This window comes from Nannospalax galili, unplaced genomic scaffold, assembly GCF_000622305.1.
Source record: "Nannospalax galili isolate Female #2095 unplaced genomic scaffold, S.galili_v1.0 scaffold1050, whole genome shotgun sequence".
Taxonomy (NCBI): Eukaryota; Metazoa; Chordata; class Mammalia; order Rodentia; family Spalacidae; genus Nannospalax; species Nannospalax galili.
Genome location: NW_008329037.1, coordinates 1,045,429 through 1,072,603, shown reverse-complemented (window position 1 = coordinate 1,072,603; position 27,175 = coordinate 1,045,429). Strand labels below are relative to the sequence as shown.

The 27,175-nt window shown below is 45.7% G+C and overlaps 1 protein-coding gene across 11 annotated transcripts in view; it reads left to right on the top strand.

Annotated features, from left to right (window-relative positions):
• Positions 1–27,175, top strand: part of Kif9 (kinesin family member 9) — a 99,226-nt gene that overhangs the window by 48,887 nt on the left and 23,164 nt on the right. For all 11 annotated transcript variants that reach the window (XM_029562228.1, XM_029562255.1, XM_029562247.1 and 8 more), the window contains 11 exons: positions 1,464–1,541; positions 6,565–6,633; positions 7,721–7,825; positions 10,891–10,946; positions 11,530–11,620; positions 12,480–12,613; positions 13,321–13,515; positions 16,961–17,169; positions 23,491–23,667; positions 23,946–24,061; positions 24,608–24,712. In XM_029562228.1, the coding sequence (XP_029418088.1) occupies positions 1,464–1,541; positions 6,565–6,633; positions 7,721–7,825; positions 10,891–10,946; positions 11,530–11,620; positions 12,480–12,613; positions 13,321–13,515; positions 16,961–17,169; positions 23,491–23,667; positions 23,946–24,061; positions 24,608–24,712 (1,335 nt within the window). The remainder of the gene's footprint in view (positions 1–1,463; positions 1,542–6,564; positions 6,634–7,720; positions 7,826–10,890; positions 10,947–11,529; positions 11,621–12,479; positions 12,614–13,320; positions 13,516–16,960; positions 17,170–23,490; positions 23,668–23,945; positions 24,062–24,607; positions 24,713–27,175) is intronic.

Here is a 27,175-nt window from a genome sequence, read left to right as displayed (position 1 = left end):
GAGTGGCCAGATTGTTTTTGTCTTCAGGAGTTCCCAAAGAGGCCCAAGTCAGATGAGGATCAGATGCTCTCAGGCTTTCTTCTAAGGTTTGGATCCCTCCAGTAAAGATTTTGGCCTCAGGAATTTGGGTTTGGACTGGCCTGGGAGCAGTGCCCATGAAAGGTGCTGGTCTTGTGAAGCTGGTGGCCATATGGGGGTGAGAAAAGGCCCCAAGTGCTCCTGGGGACTCCACTAAGGAACTGTGTTTGCCTGGATGCAAAGGATCAGGAAGCTGAAAGGTCAGCCCCAGCATCCAGGAAAGAGGCTGGCAGGTTGTGCAGACCAGGGAAGCAGAGGGAGGTGAGGGCGGGGCCAGGCCCAGCAGGCTCCTGGGGACCCAAGAAGGAACTGGGTTGGTCTGGATGCAAAGGATCAGGAAGCAGTGGTGGTTCCCCAGGTGTCTGGGGCACCAAGACAAGGAATGGGACAGATCCCAGGCTAGGAGGAGAGACGAGTCGGGGAGATGGGAGGGTGAATGAGGCTGGGGGAGTCAAGGCGCTGAGGGTGCTATTGACTTACCCTGGAGAGAGGCCTGCAGGTCGTGCAGGTCCAGGGAAGCACAGGGGGGTGAGAAAATTTTATTATTTTTATTTTATGTGTATGAGTGTGGTTTTTTGCCTGAAGGTAAGTAAGTGTACCTGTGTCATGCAATGCCTATGGAGGTCAGAAGAGGATATCGGATTCCTCTAGAACTGGAGTTACAGATGGTTGTTAGTCATTATGTGGGTGCTGGGACTTGAACCTGGGTCCTCTGCAAAAGCAGCCAGTGCTCTTAACTGCTGAGCTAGCTCTGCAGCCCCTGTTTGTTTTTGAGACAGGGTCTCATGTAACCCAGAGTGGCCTCCAATTTGATAAGCACTGAGGATGAGCTTCAACTCCTAATCCTCCTGTCTCTACCTCACAGGTGCTTGGATTTATATGCATGCATCACCACATTCAGTTTATCTTTTTTAGTTTTTATATTTTTGTGTTAATGTTTGAACCCAGGGCCTTGCATATACTAAGTAGATTTTTATCACTAAGCTACATTCCCAGCTCCCTCTGTACTCCTGTGCCCTTTTGACCAGTGTCCCCTGGTGGAAATGAGCAACCTAAAGAACCAGAAGAGGGGGCTGGAGAGATGGCTCAGCAGTTAAGATCACTGGCTGCTCTTGCAGAGGACCCGGATTCAATTCCCAGCACCCACATGGCAGCTAACAATCATCTGTAACCACAGTTCCAGTGTCCAGAATTTGATACCCTCTTCTGACCTTAGGCATTACATGACATGGGTGCACTTACATATATGCAGGCAATACACTCAAGCACATTTAAAAAAAAAAAGTCAGAAGAGGACATGGCTTCTGAGAAGGCTGATCTTTGGAGTGGGGGGTTGTCTCACATGAGTTGGGAGTCACCTGACAATTGGATGGTCTGTTTTTCAGCTGTCTTCTTTGAGATTTGCCAGTAGGATGAAGCTGGTCACTACTGAACCTACCATCAATGAAAAGCATGATGCTGAGGTACTAGGGACTGGTGGGCAGCACCCTGTGAACAATGTGTGTTGCTTTGCTACTGTATTGAGTGTCCATGGTGGAGGCAGGAAGGGAAGCCAGGCTTGTATGGTTTCCTTCCTGCCCCTACTAAAGATATCCATGGAATCCTGGGTCAGTCACTTTCCATTTTGGAATAGGCCATGTCTTAAGAGTCCCTGGAGACCCTGCTAGACTGCTGCAAAGGGCTACCACTCAGTTCACATGTGGGACTCCAGGAACTATGGATACCCTGGGCTTCTCCATGAGATTCTTTGGAGCTGTTTCAGAGTTGAATCAGTATCCACTGCCTCAGAATTGCCTGACTGCATCACTATAGAATCTCTCCTTATTTTTTAAGGTTTATTTATTTATTTATTATCTATTTATTTTCTCTCTCTCTGTGTTTGTGTGTTTGTGTGTATATATGTGTGGGTGTGTGAGTGGAGGTCAAAGGACAACTTGCAGTAGACAGTTTTTACCTTCTCCTATATGGGATCTGGGGATTGAATTCAGGTCATCGGGTTTGGCAGCAAGGATCTTTACCTGCTGAGCCATCTTGCTGGCCCTATAGATCTCTTTTCTGGCAGGGCAAAATGATGACAAAAATGTGGAGATATGGGAAGTTGCTCATTTTGGGCTAGAGTGTAATTGATAAAGCCATTTGGAGGAGTATTTGGCAGCATCTAGTAAAGTTAAAAATATATTTGCTAGCTGGGCGTGGTGGCGCATGCCTTTAATCCCAGCACTCGGGAGGTGGAGGCAGGCGGATATCTGTGAGTTCAAGGCCAGCCTGGTCTACATAGTGAGTTCTAGGACAGCTGGGGCTACAGGGAGACCCTGTCAAAAAAGACAAAAATAATAATAATAATAATTCAGCAACATTAAAAAAAACTTAAAAAAAATATATTTGCTGATAATTTGGTTTATAGAAATCCTAGCACTTGGGAAGAAGAGGTAGGAAGATCAGGGGTTCAAGGACAGCCTAGGTTCCATGATACTCGGTCTCATAAAACAAACAAAAATGATGCTTAGGAAGTCATGATTATTGGAGACAGGGGCATGTGCATGCCTTGTGCTTGGAGCATAAGAGTTAAGCATTCTAGATTCTAAATCCTGAAGGATAATGCCATACCACTGTGAAACTACCCATGGTTTACAGGTAGGAAAGTAGGGTTTAGAGCTCTGCTTCTTTCTCTCTCTTTTTTTTTTTTTTTTTGTCTTTTGAGATAAGGTCTGCCTGTAGCAGCTGGCCTGGAACTCACCATATAGACCAGGCTGGCCTTGAACTCACAGAGATCCACTTTTTTTTTTTTTTTTTAAATGAGTGTGAGCGTATTGCCTGAATGTAGGTGAGTGCAGTAATGTCCTGCAATGCCTGCAGAGGACAAAAGAGGCTGTTGGATCCTCTGGAACTGGAGTTATGGACAGTTGTTAGCTGCTATGTGGATGTTGGGATTTGAACCCCGCTCTTCTGTGAGAACAGTCAGTGTTCTTAACCACTGAGCCATCTCTCCAGCCCCAGAGCTCTGCTTCTTAAACTTGTTCAGGCATTAGAATCACCTGGGCTGCTGAACCCAGATCTGTTCTGAGTTTCGGATTCTGTTGGTGGTGGGGCCTGAGAATTTTCTTCCTTGGCTTTCCGTCCCTGCACTCCACCATTTACCTCCCATTTTGTGACGTGATCTTACTATATAGCACAAGCTGGCCTTCAACTCCTGATCCTCCTGCTTCAGCTGTCTGGTGCTAGAGTTACAGGTGTGTGCCACCGCACCCAGTGAGCATTTGCATTTCTAAGTTCTTAGCTATTGCTGTTCTGAAGGCTGGGTTGGGCTGCCCTAGGTTCAGTGACTTGCTCAATCTGAGAAGTCTTTAATATATTTTTCTTATGTGTGTATGTGTATTTTGAGTGTGCATGTGGGTGTGCACATGGGTACTGGAGTTGGTTAACCAGGAGGTACTGCCAGACCCTGAACTGTAGAACTATTGCTCTGGCCTGTTTCCTGGCACCTGCTCTTCAGGAAGTAGAAGAAGCTGCTACCCCTGTTAGGACATTAGGAAAAACAGTTCTCTTGTTCTCAGGTTAAGCTGGAGGCTGGTGCCCCATAAGGGTGTATCACCATATATCACCCTCTGTTTGGCCCAGGTCTACCCCGGCTTCTTGGTGCTATACTGCACAGCGTCATCCAGCTAGCAACTGCTAACATCTCTGCTAGACTTTCTCTAGCTGGGGCATAATGCATTTTCTAGAGCTTGGAGGAGGGGATAGGGATTGCTGAGGATGATCCCCAAGCCTTTTCCTTTGGCCCCAAATGCAGTCCACACTAGAAGGAAGCCTATCACCATGATGCCAGGAGTAATTATTGGCCCTTGCTGTGTGAGGGCACGGTAACGGGCAACAGGTGAACCACAGGGCCCAGGTGATCTTGCTGAATGAGGGCTAGTGTAGAAGGCCTTTGGAGCTGTAGACTGGACACAGCTTTGGGCATTAGTCTTAGGATCCAGGTATCAGAGGCTCCCTCCAGTGGCCATTTTATGACAACTAAAGGACACCCTGTTCACAGGAGACACTCAGCATGTTATCTCTGTGCTTCTTTTATAGATTACACCTTAATGACTTAGCAAATTCTAATGCTCAAAATGTATCATTTGTCTACTTACGTAAATTTATGAAGTGCTTTCTACCAGCCAAGCACCCACCTTCCTTCCTTCTTCCTCTTCTTCCTCTTCTTCCTCCTCTTCCTCCTCCCCCTCCCCCTCCTCCCCCCCTTCTTTTCTTAATGTAACCAAGGCTGGCCTCAAACTGCTATGTAGCCAAGAATGACCTTGAACTACTGATCCTCCCATGTGCTAGAATTGTAGATGTGCACCACCATACTTGACTTTTGTCTTACTGAAATGCCCAAAGGCTGATCCTGTGCCGAGCTGGGAACCACCCAGGCAGATTCTCTGAGTCCTCTGTGTGTTTATGGGGATCTCGACGAAAGAGATGTGTTCTCACTCTTTCTTATTTTGAATGAGTCATTGGTGATTAGTGTAGTTGGGAATTAATTGGGAATTAAATCACCCTGGGGACACTTTCAGGAGTGGTGTGATAGATGAAGAATTGCATAAATTGTAGAATTGTCCATCAAAGCAAGCTTAAATTTTAACAGTTCGATGCTAGTTACCGGGGTCTTTGTTGTCAGGAGAAACAGTTATGCCACAGAGAAGGTGAGTTGACTGTATCCAGCCCCCAACTGTGTTGATGTTAGCCAGCTTTCTGTTGCTCTAACAAATGCTTGGCACGGTTAGTGTATAAAGAGAAAAGGTTTACTTTGGCTCATGGTTTTGGAGGGTTCTTCCTGTAGTCACATGGCCCTGTGGTGAAGCAGTATGTAATGGTGGGAGCGCTTGGCAGAGAAAGTCAGGAACTGAAAGGGAGCAGAAGAGAAGGGCCAGATTCCTGTGTGACTGGAAGACTTCCAGTTAGGTCCCACCCCTTAAAGATTCCACCACCTTCTTAATAGTGCCCCAAACTGGGGAACAAGTCTTTAAGCATTGACCACTGGGGGACACTTTTTTTTTTTTGGTCTTTTTGAGACAAGATCTCTCTGTAGCACCAGCTGTCCTGGAACTCACTATGTAGACCAGGCTGGCCTTGAACTCACAGAGATCTGCCTGCCTCTGCCTCCCAAGTGCTGGGATTAAAGGAGTGCACCACCATGCCCAGATAATTTAGAAGCTCTTGAAAACAGATTTTCTGGAGGATTGGGAATGGACCAGAGAAGTATGTGGGAGAAAAGTGTCCCTGGGCAGAGGGAACAGGCATGTAGAGGCACAAGTGTAGAGTGCACAGGGAAGAGCAGGAGGAAAGAGGTAATAGAGGCTGATCACAGAGCCTTCCAGGCCACTGTGATAAAAAAGATGTCCTTGTGACATGTGACACTGTTTATGGTAGCAAAAAATAGGTGAGGGCCTGCATGTGCCTCGGTTGAGTATAAACCAGACATGTTAGTACACATTGTAATTCTAGTACTTGAGAGGTAGGGCAGGAGGATCAAACATTCAAGGTCATCCTTAACTACATGGCAAGTTCAAGGCCATCCTGAGATACATGAGTCAGCCTCCCTCACTTCTCTCTCCCCTGTCTCTCTCCTTCCCCCTTCCCTCCCAGCCATATATATATGTATATGGCTGATGAGATAGTTCAGTGAGTAAAGACACCTGTCCCAGGCTTGACAACCTGAGTTCCATCCCAGGACCCACATGGTGTAAAGAGAGAATTGACTCCTACAATTTGTCCTTCTGACCTCCATGTATATGTGATGGCATATACACATACATAAATTTTTTTTATTTTCATTTTATGTGTATGAGTGTCTTGCCTGCATGTATGTGAGTGCACCTATGTCATGCAATGCTGCAGAGGTAGGAAGAGGGCTTCAGATTCCCCTGGAACTGGAGTAAAGGACGGTTTGTAGCCGCCATGTGGATGCTGGGAATCGAACCCAGGTCCTCTGCAAGAGCAGTCAGTGCTCTTAACCACTGAGCCATCTTTCCAGCCCCACAAATATTTTTTAAAATAAGTGATGTATGTGATTATTACTGGGAATGGCAACAAATCTGTGCAGTGGTTGGAAAGGATGAGGATAAGGACCTTGCACTGAAAGCATCTTGGAGTTCTGACACTGCAATGAAAAGACCATATCCTGTGATACTAGGGAAGTCCAGAAGCTTCTAGGAGTTGGGTTTGAAGTGTCCCTATAATCTGGGCTCCCTCTTGTCAGTCTCCTCTGCTGAAAGAGGCAAAGGCCTAAGAACTGCCAAGCCCTCTCAGACCATAAGCTTATTCCTGTTGGAAAAGGGTCATTAGCAAAGATGAAATGGCTTAGAAGCTGGGGAACATGCATAACCTATGGATTACCAGGAATGACCAGGATATTTGGGTACATAAGGAACTGCACACTTATTGTGAAGGAACCCAGTAGTTTTTCTGCTGACCTTCTTCCCTACCTCTTGTTTTCCATGGCAGCGAATGGTCAAGAACTTGGAGAAAGAGCTGGCATTGCTCAAGCAGGAACTAGCCATCCATGATAGCCTGGTAAGGGACTGGAGGCAGGAGGAGGGAAAGTTGCTGGTTGCAGGGAATACTAGAAGGCCTGGGGCTGGGGCAAACAGCATGATGGGTTAAGATCATGGCAGGTAAAATGAATTATATAGTAGGGAAGGATCATTAGTAGAGGCCTTGAAGGTGAGGCAGGTGAAGTCCTCCAATGGCCACCTGAGCCTATGTTCATGGTCCTAAAGATCCTCAAGACAGGCAGCATCCCCTCACCTTGTGGTCTGCTTAGACTTCTGGTTTGAAGCAACAGGCCTCATGTACAGAGACTTTTTCTTCCCTCCCTGATCTGTTTTCAAGATTTCAACCCACCGATGTTGGGGAACCCTGCTGCTAGGGTTGTAATCCTCCATGTCTGGATAGCTCTAAGGGGCTCGTGCTATATGGAAGGATGCCCCTTCTCAGCAGGAGGCCTCCTGCTCTCTACCTGACTTACCTGGAAAGTGCCGCCAAGCACGGATGCCTGACCTTATTTGGAACATGACCTTTGGCATAGTTACCTGGAGTAAAAACTACCCCCAGGTTTTTTCTATATGATAATTAGGCATTGCTCCGCAGTCGGATGATAGGAGCCTACTGCCACATGTAAATAAAGCATATTATGAGCACTTATCAGCTGCAGCATTGGCTAATGCCCCCACACTATATTTTCCCTAATCCCCACTGAATAAATGGAGCTGTTTCACTGAATCTAGAGCTGTTTCACTGAGTCTGGAGCTGTTTGTATCACTGAACCTGCCTCCCTGGAAGGGCTTTCTTCCGTCAGTGCTTACTGGCCATCCTGACTCCGTTCGTCGCTTCTGCTCCCTTTGTCCTCGTGGAACAGTGGCCAACGACCCATGAGAAGAGGGAGAGACCCCACACCTCCCCTACCCTATTGTCCCTCTCTGACCCATGTATCTAGCTTGCTTATGGGGCCCTCTCTGCCAGGATCAGATGTCAAAGCAAACCGTCAATATAGGCAGCCAGAGTCTGTGCCCAAGCTCCCTACTTTGACTCTCAGAATGGCCCATGCTTGGTCTCAGGTCTTTATTGTTTACACACCACATGTTTTTCACCCTCCTTCAAGTGCAACCGTACCCTCGTGACCTATGACCCCATGGATGAAATCCAGATTGCTGAGATCAACTCCCAGGTGCGGAGGTACCTGGAGGGGACACTGGACGAGATTGATGTAAGAAGCCCCTTCGTGGGACCATCATATTCAGCAGGCTTGGACTTCCCTGTCCTGGGCACCCCCAGCGTATACTGTGCTGGCCTCAGAGCCTGATGTGGAATTGGGGAGGGGTGGAGAGTGGTGCAGACCCCTGCTCAAGGGCCCTTTAGCCTACCATGGCCTCAGCTTCCATGTTAAGGTTATAAGCTTGTGGGGCTGCACAGAGTGTCCAGTGGGCTGGCATACACACCTGTACCAGGAGTGGGCTGTCTCAGGGGCACAGGCCCTGGAACCAAGTTGCTCTGGTGGAATCCCAGCTACCTCCTGGCTGAGTGACATGAGGCAGAATGCTTAACCCTAGGTACTGCAGTAGTGTGTAGCAAAGAGGGAAAATAGGCTGGGATTGAGTTGCTGTCCTTTAGGTAAGTTTGGCTATGCTGGCATGAAGCTGATAAAGGATGAGGATCAAGCTGGTCATCTCTAAGACTCTGCCTCCCCTTCACAGGGCCCATGTTGAAATATACAAAGAGAAATCAGCTGCCACACAGGAAGAGTCAGCAACAAGATGCATCTTGGTTTTTTTGTTTGGGTTTTTTTTTTTGTTTTTTTTTTTTGGTCTTTTTGAGACAGGGTCTCCCTGCAACCCCAGCTGGCTTGGAACTCCCTATGTAGGCCAGGCTGGCCTTGAACTCACAGAGATCTGCCTGCCTCTGCCTCCAGAGTGCTGGGATTAAAGACACCCAGCAGATGCATCTTGTTTTGACAGTACAGGCCATTAAATATCTCACCTGAGAACCACATGGGCTATCATCTCTCGCCCCTCCAAGTATCAGTGTGTATAACTGCAAAAGGAGGGCGTAAGACAAGTGAAGGATGGATTTTTGTGGCCTTTCCAGCAAGGAAAGCCTCAAACTAAACTTAATAAGTTTGATGTTCAGAGGATAATGAACTTCTGCAGAGTTCTCTGTGTGTGCGTGCATGTGCAAGGTTCATCAGTAGACTCCATCTGACAATGGTAGGCTGAACCTTCTAGAAGCAGGAGAAAGTTGATTATAAAATTATTGCAGAGCCAGGCGTAGGGGTGCGAACCTGTAGTCCCAGCACTTGGGAGGCAGAGGCAGGCTGATCTCTGTGACTTCAAGTCTAGCCTGGTCTACATAGTAAGTTTCAGGACAGCTGGGATTAAAGGCATGCACCACCACTCCAGGCCCAGTACTGCACATTTTTATGGTGGGTTTTCCTACCTCAGTTAACTCAATCTAGAAACTCTCCCTCACAGACATGCCTAGAGGTTTGTTCCCTAGGTGATTTTAGATTCTGTTAATAGTATTAACCAACATAGTAATTTTTTTTTTCTTTTTGAGACAGGGTTTCCCTGCAGCTCCAGAGGGCCTGGAACTCACTGTGTAGATCAGGCTGGACTGCATCTTGCAGAGATCTGCCTCCCTCTGTATCCCAAGTGCTGGGATTTAAAATGTGAGCCACTATGCCCAGCCCATCATAGTATTTTTAAGAAGTAGAACTATCCCCTTACATTTTATAGAGATTTCCATTTAGAAAAAGTATTTTTTGCTGGTTATGCTTAATGCATGCATGTAATCCCTGCATTTGGGAGACTGAGTGAGTTCAAGGCCATTATAGGCTACATAATGAGACCCTTTCTGAAAATCAAAGGGCCTAGAAAGATGGCTCAGTGGTTAAGAGCACATTCTGCTCTTGCAGAGGACCAGGGTTTGGTTCCCAGCACTCACATAACAGCTCCAAGCACCTGTAACTTCAGTTCCAGGAGATCCAATGCCCTCTTCTGGTCTCCAAAGGCACCAGACAGGTATATGGTGCATATACATACTTATAGGCAAAACACTCATATACATAAAATAAAAATAAAAGTAATCCCAGACCCACATCAAGCAGCTCACAATTGCTGCAGCTCCAGCTCTAGGGGGTCCAACACCTCCTTGTCACCTCTGAAGGTTTATAGATGCATGCATTCATACACAAACACACAGACACTCACATACTAATAAATAAATAAGTAATAAATACATAAATATTTCTAAAGACCACAAAAAAATAAAAGTAAATTAAAAAAAAACAACAAAAGGTAACTTTTCATAAAACCTCAGCAAAATATTCTATTTTAAAGCTACTAATCAGGCCTGGGGATGTAGCTCAGTTGATAGAGTGCTTGCCTAGCATGTAGGAAGCCTTGGGTTTGATGCCTAGCATCACATACAATGGACCTGGTGGCACATGCCTGTAATCCCCACACATGAGAGGTAGAAGGAAGAGGACAGGAAGTTCAAGGACATCCTCGGTTATGTAGCAAGTTCCAGGCCAGTTTGGGATATATGAACTTTAGTCTCAAAACAGTCAGATGAGATCCTGTCTCAAAACAGACAGGGGGCTGGAGAGATGGCTCAGTGGTTAAGAACCCTGACTATTCTTGCAGAGGACCTGGGATTGGTTCCCAGCATCCATATGACAGTTAACAACCATCTGTAACTCCAGTTCCAGAGGATCCAATGCTCTCTTCTGGCCTCCAGGGGCATTGCATGCACAGGTACACTTACATACATACACAAAAAACACATATAAAATAAAAATAAGGGACTGAAGAGATGGGACTCAGTGGTTAAGAGCACTGATTGCTCTTGCAGAGGACCCAGGTTTGGTTCCCAGCACCCACAAGGCAGCTAACAACCATCTCTACAGTTCCAGGGGATTCAATGCGCTCTTCTGACCTCTGGGCATTGCACAATACAGGAGCACTTACAGACATGCAGACAATACACTCATACACATAAAACATAAAAGTTCTGGGTGTGGTGGTACATGCCTTTAATCCCAGCACTCAGGAGACAGAGGCAGGTAGATCTCTGTGAGACTGAAGTCAGCTTGGTCTACATAGTGAGTTCCAGGTCAGCTGGGGCTACAGGGAGACTCTGTCTCAAAAAAAAAGAGGGGGGGGAGGGTGCAGAGTCAGTGAAGTATTTAGGGTCCTGATTTCTCTGCTAATGGATAAACACAGCCTGGTTCCTGGATGCGACTGTCTAAACTCTGCTGTCCTCTTTTTCTGCCAGATAATCAATCTAAGACAGATCCGGGAGGTGTTCAACCAGTTCCGGGTGGTTTTGAGGTGAGCTGCCCCTACTCCCAGCCCCTCCTCATTCTGCCTTAGGCTGCCATTTTTATTTTTCACAGTCTTGGAACTTGCCTTCAAGAAAATCCCTGTATGTGGTAATGGGGTGTGGGGAGCCATATGTATGCATATTTGTGTGTGAAGAGCACCCCTCTTTCTATGGTATGTAAGGAACTAGATCCTAATGTTTACGGTGTGCCCATGTCCCTGGTGAATGTTTACTGAGTCCGTTCATCAGATTGTAACTGTGGAATGCCAGCTGTGAGTGTGCCCAGAGCAGAACCTCATGAATCTTCCATATCCTCTATCTCACATGCTTTATTAAATGTCATCTTGGAGCAGATATACCTGGCATATAAGGTGGCCCCTGCAGGTCTGGGAACTAGACAAGGGGTGTGTACATTGTGGAGGGGGATGGGCCCTTTTATATACTTTGTCTTTTGGCTTTTGATGAAGGCGGTGCTCCCTCACCAGGGCTGCACCTAAACAACTTCTAATCTCAATACTTGGATCTTAGCCCTGTGGACTCAGCATGGCCCCCAGTACAAGGTATTTTCTCTCTTTCTCGCTCTCTCCCAAGCCAACAGGAATGGGAAGTGGAGGCTGCCTTGCGAAGGAAGTACACTCTCATAGACAAGAATGACTTTGCAGCCATTTCTGTTGTCCAGAAGGTTAGCAAATTGCTGCTTGCTAATAGCACTCACCTCAGACTTTCTTTCCATCTTTGGTTAGACTGTTGTAGAAACTGCAAGTATCATGCATCAAGCTAGAGCTAGGAGTCCCCAGATCAAGATAACACCAGGATGAACATGAAATGCAAGTATCATGCATCAAACTAGAGCTAGGAGTCCCCAGATCAAGATAACACCAGGATGAACATGAAATGCCTTGTGCAAGAGAAACGACTTTGGGAACTGAGGAGATAGCTCAGTCAGTAAAGTGGTTGTTATGTCAGCACAAAGACTTCAGTTCAGTCCCCCAGAACCCATGTAAAAAAGCTGGGCATGGTGGTACACACTTGTAATCCAAACACTTGGGAGGAGGAGTCAGACAGATCCATGGGGCTTGGCATACATGGTAAGATCTAGGCTAGTGAGAAACCCTGTCTCAAAAAACCCATGGCAGACATCTCTCTATATCCTTAGGGATGGCCATATAAGATGGCTCACACTCAAGTATAATCCCAGCACTTGAGAGGCAGGAGGATTGGCCATGAGTTTGAGACCAATGTGGGTGACATAGTGAGTTCTAGCCTAGACATCAGAGTAAGAGCCTGTTGTCTCTAAGTAAGTAAATAAATAAATAAAAAGATCCTCAGGGAGGAACTAGTAGGAAGTTGGTGTAGAAAGTAGATATTAATGTGCTAGGGTCTACTAAATGTCTACTAAAGACAGCCTCAAGCTGGCAGCAGTAAAATCTCAGTATGTGGGGAGAACATGCTACCCCAAGACTTGGGCCATATACACTTACATCTTTGAGGGGCCCAAACATTTACTATAATCTATACCATTTGGCCTGACCTCTATCCAGGCAGGGCTTGTGGATGCTGAAGGCCACCTAGTAGGTGAACCTGATGGACAAAGCTTTGGACTTGAAGTCGCACCTTTTTCTACCAGACCCGGGAAGAAGCCCAAGTCTAAGAAGACATTGAAAAATCAGCTCAGGTGAGAGATCTGCTTTTCCTCCTTAGTGACTCTCCTCTTTGAATGAAGGGAGGGCACAGTGCTGCTTCCCCTCCACCCTGGCATCTCAGCTAGGTGCTCACTACTGCCAATACTGGCAAATCTGCGGGGTTCAAGTAGCCCTAGTGTTACCTCTCATCCTCACAGTAACCTCACAAAGTGAGCTAATTCTCCATTTTACTAAGTTACTTCCCAGAGTTACGCCATTGTTGAGCTGTAGTGTTGCAGGGATGCACTAGGCCAGCACTACAGAGCCTGTGCCCTCTTGCTCTTCCTGTGCCAGCACTCTGTGAGTTCAAGGCCAGCCTGGTCTACATAGTAATTTCCAGGTCAGCTGGGCTACAGGGAGACCTTGTCTCAAAAAGACCAAAAAAAAAAAAAGGAAAAAAAAGGATGGGGCTACAGAGATGGCTCAGTGATAAGAAAGGGCACATAGTGCTCTTACAGAGAACCAAGTTTGGTTCCTGGGAACTGTGTCCAGTGGGGGGATCCAACGACTCTGGCCTCCCTGAGCACTGCACTCAGGTGCACAAACCTATATAACATATACACAATTCAAAAGATTGGAGCTGAATAACTTGGGTTGCTTGGTGTAGTAGGGCTAAGAAAGGTCTCATCTTAGGGTCTTACTATGCTTAGTACTTCACGACCCATGACTGGAACTTGGGGATTCCCTGCCTTTTTTTCAGCTCCTCATCAAGAAAGGAAGGTGCCAGCAGCCCTGTGAGTGGCAAGGACCTGGATATGATTTCAATCTCCAGGACCCAGCTGGCCCCATCCTCCAAAGATGGGGATGTCAAAGACATGCTTCTACGGGACCAGGAAACTTCCACCATTGAACCACTTCCCTCCAACTCCCTAAAGGATGAATCACGCCCACCCAGGTAACCATCTAAAGACAGATCTTGCACCAGCTCTGATCAATCCACACCAGCATGTGATCCTTACATGTTGAGTAAAGAGTGCCTTATAGCAGAAGAGAAATAAAGGGGAAAATGGAACAAGTCCAAAAGGAAGAAACAGATAGCTTACACATAAACCTCAGGAGTCTTCCAGAATACAGTATTGGCGGTATAGATAAGCATAGCTGCCTTCCAAAATGCACAGTTACACAAGAATTATTTTAGGGGCCAGCAAGATGACTCAGTGAATAAAGGTGCTTGCCACCAGGACCTGAATTTGATTCCCAGGACCCACATGGTAGAAGGAGAGAACTGACTCCCACAAGTTGTTGTCTGACCTCCATGTGCTGTGGTGTGTGTGTATGTGTCCCACGGCGCCCAGGGTGGAAGGAGAGAGATGACTCCCCCAAGTTGTTGTCTGACCTCCATGTGCTGTGGTGTGTGTGCCTAACACACACACACACACACACACACACACACACACACACACACACACAAATGATGGAAATAATTCATTCAAAAGGTTCAAAAAAAATTTTTTTTTTGGTCGTTTTGAGACAGGGTCTCCCTGTAGCCCCAGCTGTCCTGGAACTCACTGTGTAGACCAGGCTGGCCTTGAACTCACAGAGATCCACCTGCCTCTGCCTCCAAAGTGCTGGGATTAAAGGCGTGTGCCACCACGCCCGGCAAAAGGTTCAAAATTCTTAAAAGATATAGTGGAGAGATGGCTCAGTGGTTAAGAACGCTGGCTGTTCTTGCGGAAGACCCAGGTTGGAATCCCAGCACCCACATGGTGGCTAACAACTATCTGTAACTCCAGCTCCAGGGGATCTCTTCTGTTCTCTACAGGTGCTTCATGACACAGGTGCACTTATACACATGCAGGCATAACATTCATACATATAAATAAAAATACATTAAAAAATTCTTAAGATGTATAACTCCTTGTTTCTGCACCCACCTTCCTAGTAGGAAAGCAATTGTTGTTTATTTGACTTTTTAAAAAAGATTTTATTTTTTATTTATGTGTATGTGTGTGCATAGTGACTATGCATGTGGGCACCTGCATAGGTCAGAAGAGGGCCTAGGATCCTCTGGAACTGGAGTTACAGGTGGTTGTAAGCTGCCTGATATGGGTACTGGGAACTGAACCCAGGTCCTTTGCAAGAGCAGCAAGTGCTCTTTAACCACTCAGCCATCTCTCCAGCCCCCATTAATTGTGTTTTTGGGAATCCATGCTAAGGAAATACAAGTGGGGACAAGATTTATGTAATAACACATTTATTACATTAAGTTGAAAAGACAAAAATTTCTTAAACACCTTAAATAGTATTATATCAAATTCGTTAAATGAATTATTATCTCTGCCCTTGGGTTATGTAAGAATGTGCATGAAGAACTTTTTCTGAGCTTATACACATTTCACAATATTCAGAGAAATTAAAGAATTGCATGGTGAATACTCGTATACTGAGTGCCCTCTCATTTCTATGGTTGATGTGCTATTATATTCATTCTATCTTGTCTTATCCATGTGTCTTTTTAAAAAATACATTTCAGTGAGTTCAAGGCCAGCTGGGGCTACAGGAGACCCTGTCTCAAAAAAAACAAAACAAAAAAAAATTGCACTTCATAAATAAATAAATAAATAAATAAATAAATAAATACATTTCAGGGACTGGAGAGATGGCTCAGGAGTTAAGAGCACTGGCTGCTCTTTCAGAGGACCCAGGTCAGATTCCTAGCACCCACATGGTGGCTAACAACCATCCATAACTCCAGTTCCATGGAATCCAACGCCCTCTTCTGGCCTCCATGGGCTTTGCACAATGCACTCACTCATACACACAAACACACTTACATATACACAGGCAAAACACTCATACACATAAAATAAAAATAAAATACATTTCAAAGTAAGTTGCCAACATCAATCCACATCCCTCTGCATCAACTTCATCTTATAGCTCATTAACTAGAATTCTCAGAGAATTTTGTGTGTGTTGAGGGGTATGTATGTTGCATGTTGCATGAGTCAGCTAGGCTGACTGACTAGCAAGCTTTCAGGATCTGTTTCTGTCACTCAGTGCTGGAGTTATATGCATGAGCAGATTTGCATGACTTCTTATGTGGGTGCTGCAGTGATGTGTGAGACTTTTTCCTGAGAAGACATGAACAAAAGTCTGCTCACTCTAGATAAGGAACCAATGATAGAACAAAGTAAGGATTCCGCCAAAGTCTTAAGTTGGCAAACCAATGACTCTACTGAGGTTACTATAGGAATGTGGGTAAGGACTTACTCACAGGACCATGAATAACTCAAAGGTAGCTGCATCACCAAAAAAGCTGTGTTCTCTGGAACTCTCTGCATGACTTTCAGGCAGCTTGACAAGTCAGAGAATCTCCTCCCCACAGATTGTTGACTGCTTCTCTGCTTCTGTAACCTGGAAGAGGGGTGTGGTGAATACAGTTAGTTTCAGGAACTTTCTTTTTCTTTTTTGTCTTTTTTGAGACATAGTCTCCCTGTAGCCCCAGCTGGCCTGGAGCTCACTATGGAGACCAGGCTGGCCTTGAACTCCCAAGTGCTGGGATTAAAGGCATGCACCATCACACCCAGCCAGTTTCAGAACATTCTGAGACTCCTGAGCTGTTTATTTCCCAGTCTCATGGGCTTCCCTTCTGCCTCCTGGAGGGAATGCTTCCATTTGGAGGAAATTGCTACACAACATGGGGATTTGAACTCAGGTCCTCATGCTTGCAGATCAAGTGCTCTAGCCGAGTAAATCATCCCCCAATCTCCTCTCAGAGACATTTTAACACTGCAAAATAATGCTTCTGTGAAAAAAGTATGATCATATATTCTACGCGATTTCAACCAATCAAAAATATATTTAAGAAATCCAAAGGGTGGGGCTGGAGAGATGGCTCAGTGGTTAAGAGCACTGACTGCTCTTGCAGAGGACCCAGGTTCAATTCCCAGTACCCACATAGTGGCTATGAACCATCCTTAACTCCAGTTCCAGGGGAATCTGAAGCCCTCTTCTGACGTCCACAGCATTGCACAACACAGGTGCACTCACATACATGCAGGCAAAACACTTATACACATAAAAATTAAAAAAAAAATTTTAATTCAAAGGGATTCAACAAGGTGTAGTTGACAATTGGGTGATGAGTGATTTTCTTTCCAACCCCTTATCTTAGGTTTCCTCAGCTTGTACAGTGGGGCCTGGGTCCTATGTGCTGAGTAGAACAAAAGTGAGGGAATGATGCCTACACATAGGCTTCCATCTGGCAGAGGTAGTACTTAGGAATCCTGCCTCCTGCCCACAGAAGTTGCAGAGAGGAAAGATGAAGTACCTTGTGCCTCCAAAGCAGCCACCCCATTTCTCTCAACTCTGACTTCTCCCTCTGTCCCTGGACCCAGCACCCCACCCTCCAAGCCTGTGGCTTTTGAGGAGTTTAAGAATGAAAGAGGTAGTGAGATCAACCGTATCTTCAAAGAGAACAAATCCATCTTGAATGAACGGAGGAAAAGGGCCAGTGAGACCACCCAGCGCATCAATGCCATCAAGCGGGAGATTGATGTGACCAAGGATGCCCTAAATTTCCAGAAGTCACTACGGGAGAGACAAGGTAAATGTGAAGGGGGCTGTGGGGACTCAGAATCATCCTGTTCCAAGTGTAGCTAGCTGCCTTGGGCACTAAAGGACCAAGATAGACCTCCATTAGAGGGCTCTAGGATGTGACCTTTACTCCTAGGCCATCTCCTTGGCTCTAGACAACCCCTCCTCTCAGCCAGCCTCTGCCTCGGTCATTGCTTGCTGTATTTTTTCAGAGCTAACTCTGAGTCCTCCTTCTGCTACGTACTGCTGTCCGTGGAGACCCTTGGTCCTGTGAGGGATGAAGATCCCCACTACTAATGATGAGCATTGGAGATGCAGAGTACTGAAAGCAAAGCAGCTTATTTTATGACTTTGCAAAGGCAGATGCCACTGATAAAAAAAAATGGTGATGTGGTACAAGAGTACAAGGAGCAGTTTTTACAGCTCTGAAGGAGTACAGTCTTACACATGATCTGCCACTTAATGTTTGTCTATTCCTCAACAAATAGCATTCTAGAGTTTATCTCTACATCTTACATTGTGTTTATTTTAAAGCATTTCAGGAGCTTGTCATGTCTGCAGGTCATTAGACATACTTGGCTATTAATAAATTTATACTCTAGCTGGGTGTGGTGGCCCACACGCCTTTAATCTCTGCGAGATTGAGGCCAATCTGGTTTACATAGCAAGTTTCAGGTCAGCTGAGGCTACAGGAAGACACTGTCAAAAAGACCAAAAAACATTTTTTTAAATAATTTTTTACTCTAAATTTTTAATTTGGGTGAGAGTAGCTAGACTAGCAGGTGTTAACAGTGACAGTGGCCCCGTGTTTTCTTATTCATATGTAACTGAACCTAAGCTGACCCAAGGCACTTGTGGAAAATGGACCATTATTTTTTTATTTCTTTTGTTTTTTGGTCTTTTTGAGACAGGGTCTTTCCTGTAGCCCCAGCTGGCCTGGAACTCACTATGTAGACCAAGCTGGCCTGGAACTCAGAGATCTGCCTGCCTCCTGAATGCTGGGATTAAAGACGTGTACCACCATGCCCATCTTATTTTTTATTTCTTACAGAACTGCAGAACTGTTTTCAGGAGATGGGCTGTTGGTGGCCTCTACAAGGTCACTGTTCCCTGATGTGGTCTCCTTTTGCTCATGGTGTTCAGATTGGGGTGGGGGTACTGGTGTGGACCTTGAGAAATGAAAATGAGGATGCCAGAGGGTCAAAGGACCTGATGTTAATAAGACCATTACCAATACCAAAGTCCTGACACCTGTGCTAGCCTGGCAGGCTTGTCTCCTAGAACAAGTAGTATGTTTTCCCTAGTAAGAAGAGCAGGAATCCTGCATGGGGACGATGCTAACATGGTTGCCCTGAACTATGACTTTGTCCTAGCGTTACACACAGCCTACATCTGTACTGTGGGCCAGGAATAGTCAAGTTTGAGTGTGCAGAGGACTCAATTGGGACAACTAGTCAAACGTAGAGTCTAGTGGTTCTAAGAGATTCAAGGCCAAGCCTGCATTTTAATGAGTAATTACCCTGACTCTGAGAAGGGGTTTCAACTAGGTGTGGAGATGCACACCTGTAATCCAGTTCAACACATAGGAGGCAAAGGCAGGAGGATCGGCACAATTTCACCTCCATCCTGATCTATTTTGTAAGTTCCAAGTCAGCCAGTACTGCATAGTGAGACCTTGTCTCAAAAAAATGGTCAATAAGATGGCTCATTGGGTAAGGGCACTTGTACATTTGCCACTAAGAATGACAATGTGAGTTCAATCCCTGGAACCCACATGGTGGGAGAGAACTGACTCCTGAGAATTATCCTCTGACCTCCTCACTTGCACTGTAACATCTTCACAAACAACAGCAACACACATATAATCAATCGACTTTTTGTCTTTTTGAGACAGGTCTCCCTGTAGCCCCAGCTGGCCTGGAACTCACTATGGTGACCAGGCTGGCCTTGGCCTCTATCTCACAGAGATCCTCTTACCTCTGTCTCCCAAGTGCTGGGATTAAAGGCATGTTCCATCATGCCTAGAAAATTTAAACATTTACCTCAGTCTTTAAAATAGTAAAATAGATTTATAAAAAATAAAGGGAGAGCTGGAGAGATGGCTCAGCAGTTAAGAGCACTGGTTGATCTTGCAGGGCAGCCGGGTTTTGTTTACAGCAACCATGTGGCAGCTAACCACCATCTAACTCCAGTTCTAGGGGAATCCAACCCCCTTTTCTGACTTCCAAAAGCATTGCATGCACATTGTGCATTTACATATATGGCAGGCAAAACACTTATAAAAATTTTTCAAAAACAAACCTAAATAAATAAATGGAGTTCAGAGTCCACATTGTTATTCTTCCCTAGCATAGCCAGGGCACATCACAGGCCTTTCCTTGCTAAATCACAGCCCTGTTCCAGGCCAGCTTTCAGGAGTGACTACTAGATGTCACTTCTCATTTTCTTGCAGCTCCAAAGTTGGGTCATTTCACTCTCAGAGGTAACTTTACTTCCAAATTACTGTGCCTTTGGCTTATACCCTACAGACCAACTATGACATGCCATTCCAGAGGGCAAAGCTCTGCAAGGGCCTCGGAAGCTAGAGAAAGCCAGAGGCAGCAGCTCCAGACATGTCCCTACCCAGATCCCTTAGGGAGGACATAGTGAAGGTCTCAGAACCAGCAAGCACTTCTTTTTCACTGTGCTCATGTGTTATTTGAAAATACAGCCCCTGAGCTGGGCATGGTGGTGTACACCTTTAGTCCCAACACTCTGGAAACAGAGGGACAGGGATCTCTATGAGTTCAAGGGCAACCTGGTCTAAATATCAAATTTCAGGCCAGTTGGGACTACAGAGAGAGACCCTGTCTCAAAAAGACCGAGAGAGAGAGAGAGAGAGAGAAGGGGCTGGACAGATGGCTCAGCAGTAAGAGAGCTGACTGCTCTTGCAGAGGACCTGGGTTCGATTCCCAGCACCCACATGGTGGCTAAGTACCATCTTTAACTCCAGTTCCAGGGGAATCCGAAGCTCTCTTCTCACCTCCGAGGCATTGCATGACACAGGTGCACTCACATACATGCAGGCAATACACTCATACACATAAAATAAAAATAGTTTTGAAAAAAGAAAAGAAAAAGGAAAAGAAAATACAGCTCTTGATATATTTGTATATTTCAAATGTATGTATGGAGCTAGGTGTGGTGCCACATGCTTTTAATTCTAGCACTCAGGAGCAGAGGCAGTGAATCTCTGTGGGATCAAGGCCAGCCCGGTCTACATAGCAAGTTCTAGGCCAGTTGGAACTACAAGGAAACCCTCTCTCAGAAAAACAAAGCAGAAGAGCAGCAACCCCCACCCCCCGTGTATGTATGCACTGTGACATATCATTTACTCTTCTTTTTTTTTTTGGTCTTTTTGAGACAGGGTTTCTCTGTAGTCCAAACTGACCTGGAACTCACTATGTAGACCAGGCTGGCCTTGAACTTACAGAGATCCATCTGCCTCTGCCTCCTGAGTGCTTGGATTAAAGTCAAGCATCACCACGCCCAGTGCATTTACACTTAAATATACCTGAAAATGGACTTTAAATTTTATTTAATATGCCTGCATTCATGTGTGTATGTTGCAACAGGGTCTTATTCAGTTGCCCAGATAGTTGCCCAGCTGAACTTTTGATTCTCCTGCCTTAACCTCCCAAGTAACTAGGATTATAGGCCTATACCACCAAGCCTAGTGAAAATGGACATTTTTTTTTTTTTTTTTTTTTTTTGGGAAAGGGTCTTGCTTTGTAAACCAGGCTGGCCTTGAACTCACAGAGATCTGCCTGCCTTTGCCTCCTGAGTGCTGGGACTATAGGTGTGTGCCACCATACCCGGCTTGAAAATGGACATGAGATGAGGAAGAAATATGGAAATTTTTTTGTGATAGGGTCTCATGTAACCTGGACTGACCTTGAAGTCAATATGTAGCCAAGAATGTCCTTGAAGTCCTGTCTGCCTCAGCTATGATTACATGCATGTACCATCATGCCTACCTATGGAATAGGGAATATTTATACATTGTGTGAAATTCCTAAAGAATCAATAAAAATATTTAAAAAGGGATATTTTTAAAATATTTTATTTTTGTTTTATGTGTTTGAGTGTTATGCCTGCATGTAAGTAAGCGCACCCATGTCGTGCAGTGCCCACGAAGGACAGAAGAGGCTCTCGGATCCCCTGGAACTGGAGTTATGGACATATTTGAACCCAGGTCTTCTGCAAGAACAATCCTTGTTCTTAACCACCGAGCCATCTCTCCAGCCCCCCAAAAGGGATATTTTTAAAATACTTTATAATTTGCCAATGTGGTGACTTAAGCCTATAATTCCATAGTGAATTCCAGGTCAGCGTAGCTACAGAGTTTTTGTTTTTTGGGGGGCGGGGTTTTGGTGGTTTTTTTTTTTTTTGAGACAGGGTCTCCCTGTAGCTCCAGCTGACCTGACACTTGCTATGTAGCCCAGGCTGGCTTTAATCTCACAGAGATCTGCCTGCCTCTGCCTCCTGAGCACTGGGCTAAAGTGTGTGCCACCATACCCAGTTTGGCTACAGAGTCCTTAAAAAAAAAAAAAGCAAACACATATTTATTTAATTTGGGGGGGCGGATCTTTTTGGGACAGGGTGTCCCTGTAGCAGCAGCTGATCTGGAACTCGCTATGCAGACCAGGCTGGCTTTGAACTCATAGAGATCCACCTGCTTCTCCCAAGTGCTGAGATTAAAGGCGTGTGCCCAGCCATATTTATTTAATTTTATATTATCAAAAAATTTTAGTTGAGGGGCTGGAGAGATGGCTCAGTGGTTAAGAGCACTGACTGCTCTTGCATAGAACCCGGTTTTGATTCCCAGCACCCACATGGCGGCTATGAATCAGCCGTCCTTTACTCTAGTTCCAGGGGAATCTGAAGACCTCTTCTGACCTCCGCAGCATTGCACAACACAGGTGCACTCACATACATGCAGGCAATACACTCATACACATAAAATTAAAATAATAAAATATTTTTAGAAATTTTTAGTTGGACATAGCTGGAACATTAGTGTTTTGTAAAAGAAAATGAAAATCATCTTTCAATTCAGTTTCCATTTTTATTCCTGGGAGACAGACTCCCTGGATAGTACAAAGATGTCCATAGCCATTCCTCATTTCAAAGGAGCACTGTGAAGATTGTAAAGGCTCTTTGCTTGCCAAATAGCCACATTAGAGATACCCCATGACACACAGCTCACAACAGGTTACTGCAGTAAAGGTGAGGGACCCACTCAACTCTCACCCCAAATCCCGATCTCAGAGTTGTGGCCCTTGCCTCTCCATGAGTGGTACAGGGACATTTACATGTCTTACTCTTCCTGCTAGCCCCTTACAAACATGAGTAGAAGTCTTAAGGCTTTTCTCTAGCAACTGGGGACTGCACTTGAGCCACACATCTCAAACAGTGGGGACAAAGCATTGTCCCCATACTTGGGGAGGTACAATTTGATGTGACTCGTTAAGTTTTCAGGTACTATGGGCAGATAGCTAGGTGAATAGTTTTGTAGATCATATTATTTTCTCTTAACCCAGCAACTCTCACCAAACTGACAGTTTGTGGCTAAGAGTACAACTGACCCCTCCCCCTGAATCCAGAGTGAAGGAAATCCACTCAATGTGATACAGAGTTTTTATTATCTCTAACAGGAAGGTAGTGGACAGATATTGAAACAAGCAGGAGATAATTGAAATGTGGATTTATATCTACTGCTATTAGTTTAATAAGGAGTTTTGCTCATATGCCTTGTGGTACTAGCCAATGATGGTAGTTCATATGTATAACTTACAAGAAAAATAAACATTTGAGAGACTGAAGGTATTGCTCATTTGGTAAAGTGCTTTCCTAATATGCACAACACAAAGGCCTAGGTTCAATTCATAGCACCACATAGAACTGGGTGCACAACATTCTCAGCTACATAGCAGGTTCATGGTAGCCAGCCTGGGATGAGGTGACCCTGTCTCAAAAGAAAAAAATTACATAAAAGGGTAAATATCTTTATCTGATGGCAAGATCAAAATTAACATGGTACATGGACCATCTCTATCCTCACCTCTCCTGTCTGTCCTAAAATATCCCATTGACCTGAGGCATCTCTACTTATATGCATACTGTGTTGCCTGGCCTTCTTGTACTTTGCCCACTCCTTACACTTTCAGCCCTGCCTCCTGTCTCCTGCCACTCAGGATTTGCCCACACTGTGCCTTTTTTCTGCAATGCCATCCCTCCCCTTCCCAAATGACTACCTTCCCATTTCCTAAGCTCTTCCATCATCCTGCAGGTGAGTACGAGAATAAAGGACTGATGATCATCGATGAGGAGGAATTTCTGCTGATCCTGAAGCTCAAAGACCTTAAGAAGCAGTACCGAAATGAGTACCAGGAACTGCGTGACCTCAGGGCTGAGATCCAGTACTGCCAGCGCCTGGTGGATCAGTGTCGCCACCGCCTGCTCATGGGTATCCCCATTGGGGAGGTTGGCTAGCCCCGTGAGGTCGAGGCTCAGGGCGGGGCCCCAGGCTCATTTCTGGAAGTGCCCTCTGACCTGCTCACTGCAGAGGTGGGATTCAGTCAGGGGCATCAGGTATGTGGTTTCAGGACTGTGAGGGTGAGAAAAGGGTGAGATGCTGGAACAGGAAGTGAATGGAGGTAAGCCTGAAGCAGACCTGCACAGCCTTTATCTGATTTCCCAGAGGCTCCATCACACTTCATGGTGCTGTCTCCCTGCCTCTTACAGAATTTGACATTTGGTACAATGAATCCTTTGTCATCCCTGAGGACATGCAGGTAGCACTGAAACTCAGCAGCAGCATCCGGCCAGGCATGGTGCCTGTCAACAGGATTGTGTCTCTGGTAAGCAGCACAGGGTAGGAGTGTGGTGACAGTTGAGCATGGAGCAGTGGCAGTAATATGGGTGATTCAGCCTCTTCCATCGGCTAAGGTCCAGTACTCCTAGCTCCCAGACAGGGAGGTGGGTGTAGTCCAAGTTTCTACAGAAACAAAGGACAGAGACAAAGGAATACCACAATTCTTGTTGCCACCTTTCTGCAGAGCCCAAGTGGCTTTTTTTTGTTTTTTGGTCTTTTTGAGACAAGATCTCCCTGTAGCCCCAGCTGGCCTGGAACTTGCTGTGTAGACCATGCTGGCCTCGAACTCACAGAGATCTGCCTGCCTCTGCCTCCCGAGTGCTGGGATTAATGGCATGTGCCACCATGCCCGGTCACCCAAGTGGCTCTTATGGGGCATCTGTGAAGATTCTGACAGACATGGGGCCTACAGATTCTCTGGGTAGGTTTGTGAACTCAGCAAGGGACTGTCAAGATGCCTAGCACAGACCCTGGCAGGGTGGATCCTGGCAGTGCCAGGCTGAGGGATTGTGCTGTGTTGGGCCTTCCCCAGGGAGAAGATGACCAGGACAGGTTCAGCCAGCTGCAACAGACAGTACTGCCTGAGGGTCCTGATTCCATCTCCTACTATAATGCCAAAGTCAAGACATTACAGAAGGTAACTTCAGAGGTTCATATCTTTGAGGGTGGGGGCCCAAGGCCTTCATTACTAGGGCACCCAGAATCTTAATCCCTATTAGATAGTGGAGGGTGGAAGGATGGAATGGTACCAGCCCAGGGAGACCCAGAGGCATCATCTGTCAGCTCCAGACTTGGACAAGGATAGACTTTGGAAGGGCAGGAGGATCACATAGATCATGACCAGGCCTGGACATGGCTGGTAAGGGCTAACCATGTATGTTCATAACCCATGCCAAGACAAGGAAAGGGATCTGCTGAGGCCACTACCTGTAGAGGAGGACCTCTTCAAGGAGCCACCCTGTACAATGGCAGGAAATAGAGGACTACTTGTTTCCAAGGTGGAACTAGACATAGTTTCAGCCACAGGTAGAGCCTGTGATTCTCTTCTCTAAGCAGACTGAGCTGGAGCAGTCTTCACTTTGCCAAGGCCCAGTCTGGAGGCAGGACACAGAAGCCCTATGTGTTATGCATCCCTCTGTGCTCAGAGGCAGGCTTTGTGGGTGATGATGTCTGTTTGTTTGTTTGAGATAGGGTCTCATGTATCCCAGGATGCCTCAAACTTGTTATGTAGCCAAGGATAACCTTGACCTCCTAATCCCCTGCATCCACCACCCAAGTGCTGGATTACAGATGTGTGCTTCCACACTCAGTACTCTTTCCTATTTTTCTAAAGCTCTCTCATAATGAGACTTGTGGTGTGCATGTGTGTTTGTGCATACATGTATGTATATTTTAAATCACAAGCTCATGTTTGATTGAACTTAAGTTCTAGGAATCTGTATTAATTACTTTTCTGTTGCTGTGATAAAATACTCTGACAAAAGCAACTTAGGGAAGAAAGGGTTTATTTTGGCTTTCAGTTCCAGAGGGTAGCCTCCATCATGGTGGGAAAGGCACAGCAACAGTCAGGGAAACCATTGTGGGAGGAGCAGGAAGCTAGGTGATCACATTTCATTCACACATAGGAGGCAGAGAGAGAGAACAAGAAGTTAGGCAAAGCTATAAACCTTCAAAACCACCCCCTATTGACATACTTTCTCCAGCAAGGCTCCACCTCCTAAAGGTTCTATAATCTTCCCAAACAGTGCCACCAACTGGAAACCAAGTGTTCAAACACATGAGTCTTTTGGGGACATTTATTTTTCAAACCACCAGAGTCCTAAGCACCCAAGTTGAAATTACTTTCTTCCTGAAGAGTGTGCACATGCATTTTGTTTTGTTTTTTTTGTTTGTTTGTTTTGTTTTGTTTTGTGTCTTTTTTTGAGACAGGGTCTCCTTTTAGTCCCAGCTGTCCTGGAACTCACTATGCAGACCAGGCTGGCCTTGAACTCACAGAGATCCTCCTGCCTTTGCCTCCGAGTGCTGGAATTAAAGGCGTGCACCACCACACCCAGCTTGTTTTGTTTTTTAAGAAAAGTTTCTGCTGGGCGTGTGGCCTGTAGCCCCAGCACTCGGGAGGCAGAAGCAGGCAGATCTCTGTGAGTTCAAGGCCAGCCTGGTCTACACAGTGAGTTCCAGGCCACCCGAGGCTGCAGGGAGACCCTGACTCAAAAGGACAAAAAAAATAAATAAGAAGGTCTCATTGAGTCTGGCCTCAAACTCACTATGCAGCTGAAGATGATCTTGAGCTCCTGATAGTCCTGCTTCTACCTCCCAAATGCTGGGATTACACTATGCACCACCATGCCCAGCTGCTTTTTGTTCTTTGAAAGAGTCTCCAGTAGTTCAGGCTGGCCTCGAACTTGCTAAGTAGCAAGGGGGCAGTCTTGAACCTCGGATACTCTTGCTTCTGCCTCCTAAGTAATGAGATTATAAGCCTTCACTACTACATCTGTCTGCACTTGCATTTTGCGGTTACCCGTCAAGTTTTACCAAACCAGGACCATTTTATACCCTTCAGGAATTCCATCTTGAGTGCTTAGGGATACAGCCCAGAAGTAGAGCACTTGCCTAGCATATGTGAGGCCCTGGGTTCAATCCCTAGTATGGCATGAGGGAAAAGTTCCATCTGGAGCTGAGTATGGTGATGAATCCTATAATCCCAGCACAAGGGAAGCTCAGGCAGGAGTATCTTGAGTTCAAGGCAATCTTGGGCTATATATTGAAACCCTATCTCAAGAAAAAAATTCCAGCTTAGTGTTGGCATTTCAACTTCGATGCCATACTTGATGGGGAATCTGGAGTTCCTCTCCCTATTACAAACTAGCTTTAGCATTTTCTTGTTTCTTTTTTTAGTATTTTACCATTTTAAAATTTTATTTACTGAGCCAGGCGTGGTGGTGCACACATTTAATCCCCACTTGGGAGGCAGAGGCAGGCAGATTTCTGTGAGTTCCAGGCCAGCCTGGTTTCCATTAGTGAATCCAGGCCAGCTGCGGCTAAGGGGAAACCTTGTCTCAAAAAAGGCCAAAAAAATTTTTTTTATTTATTTAGTATTATT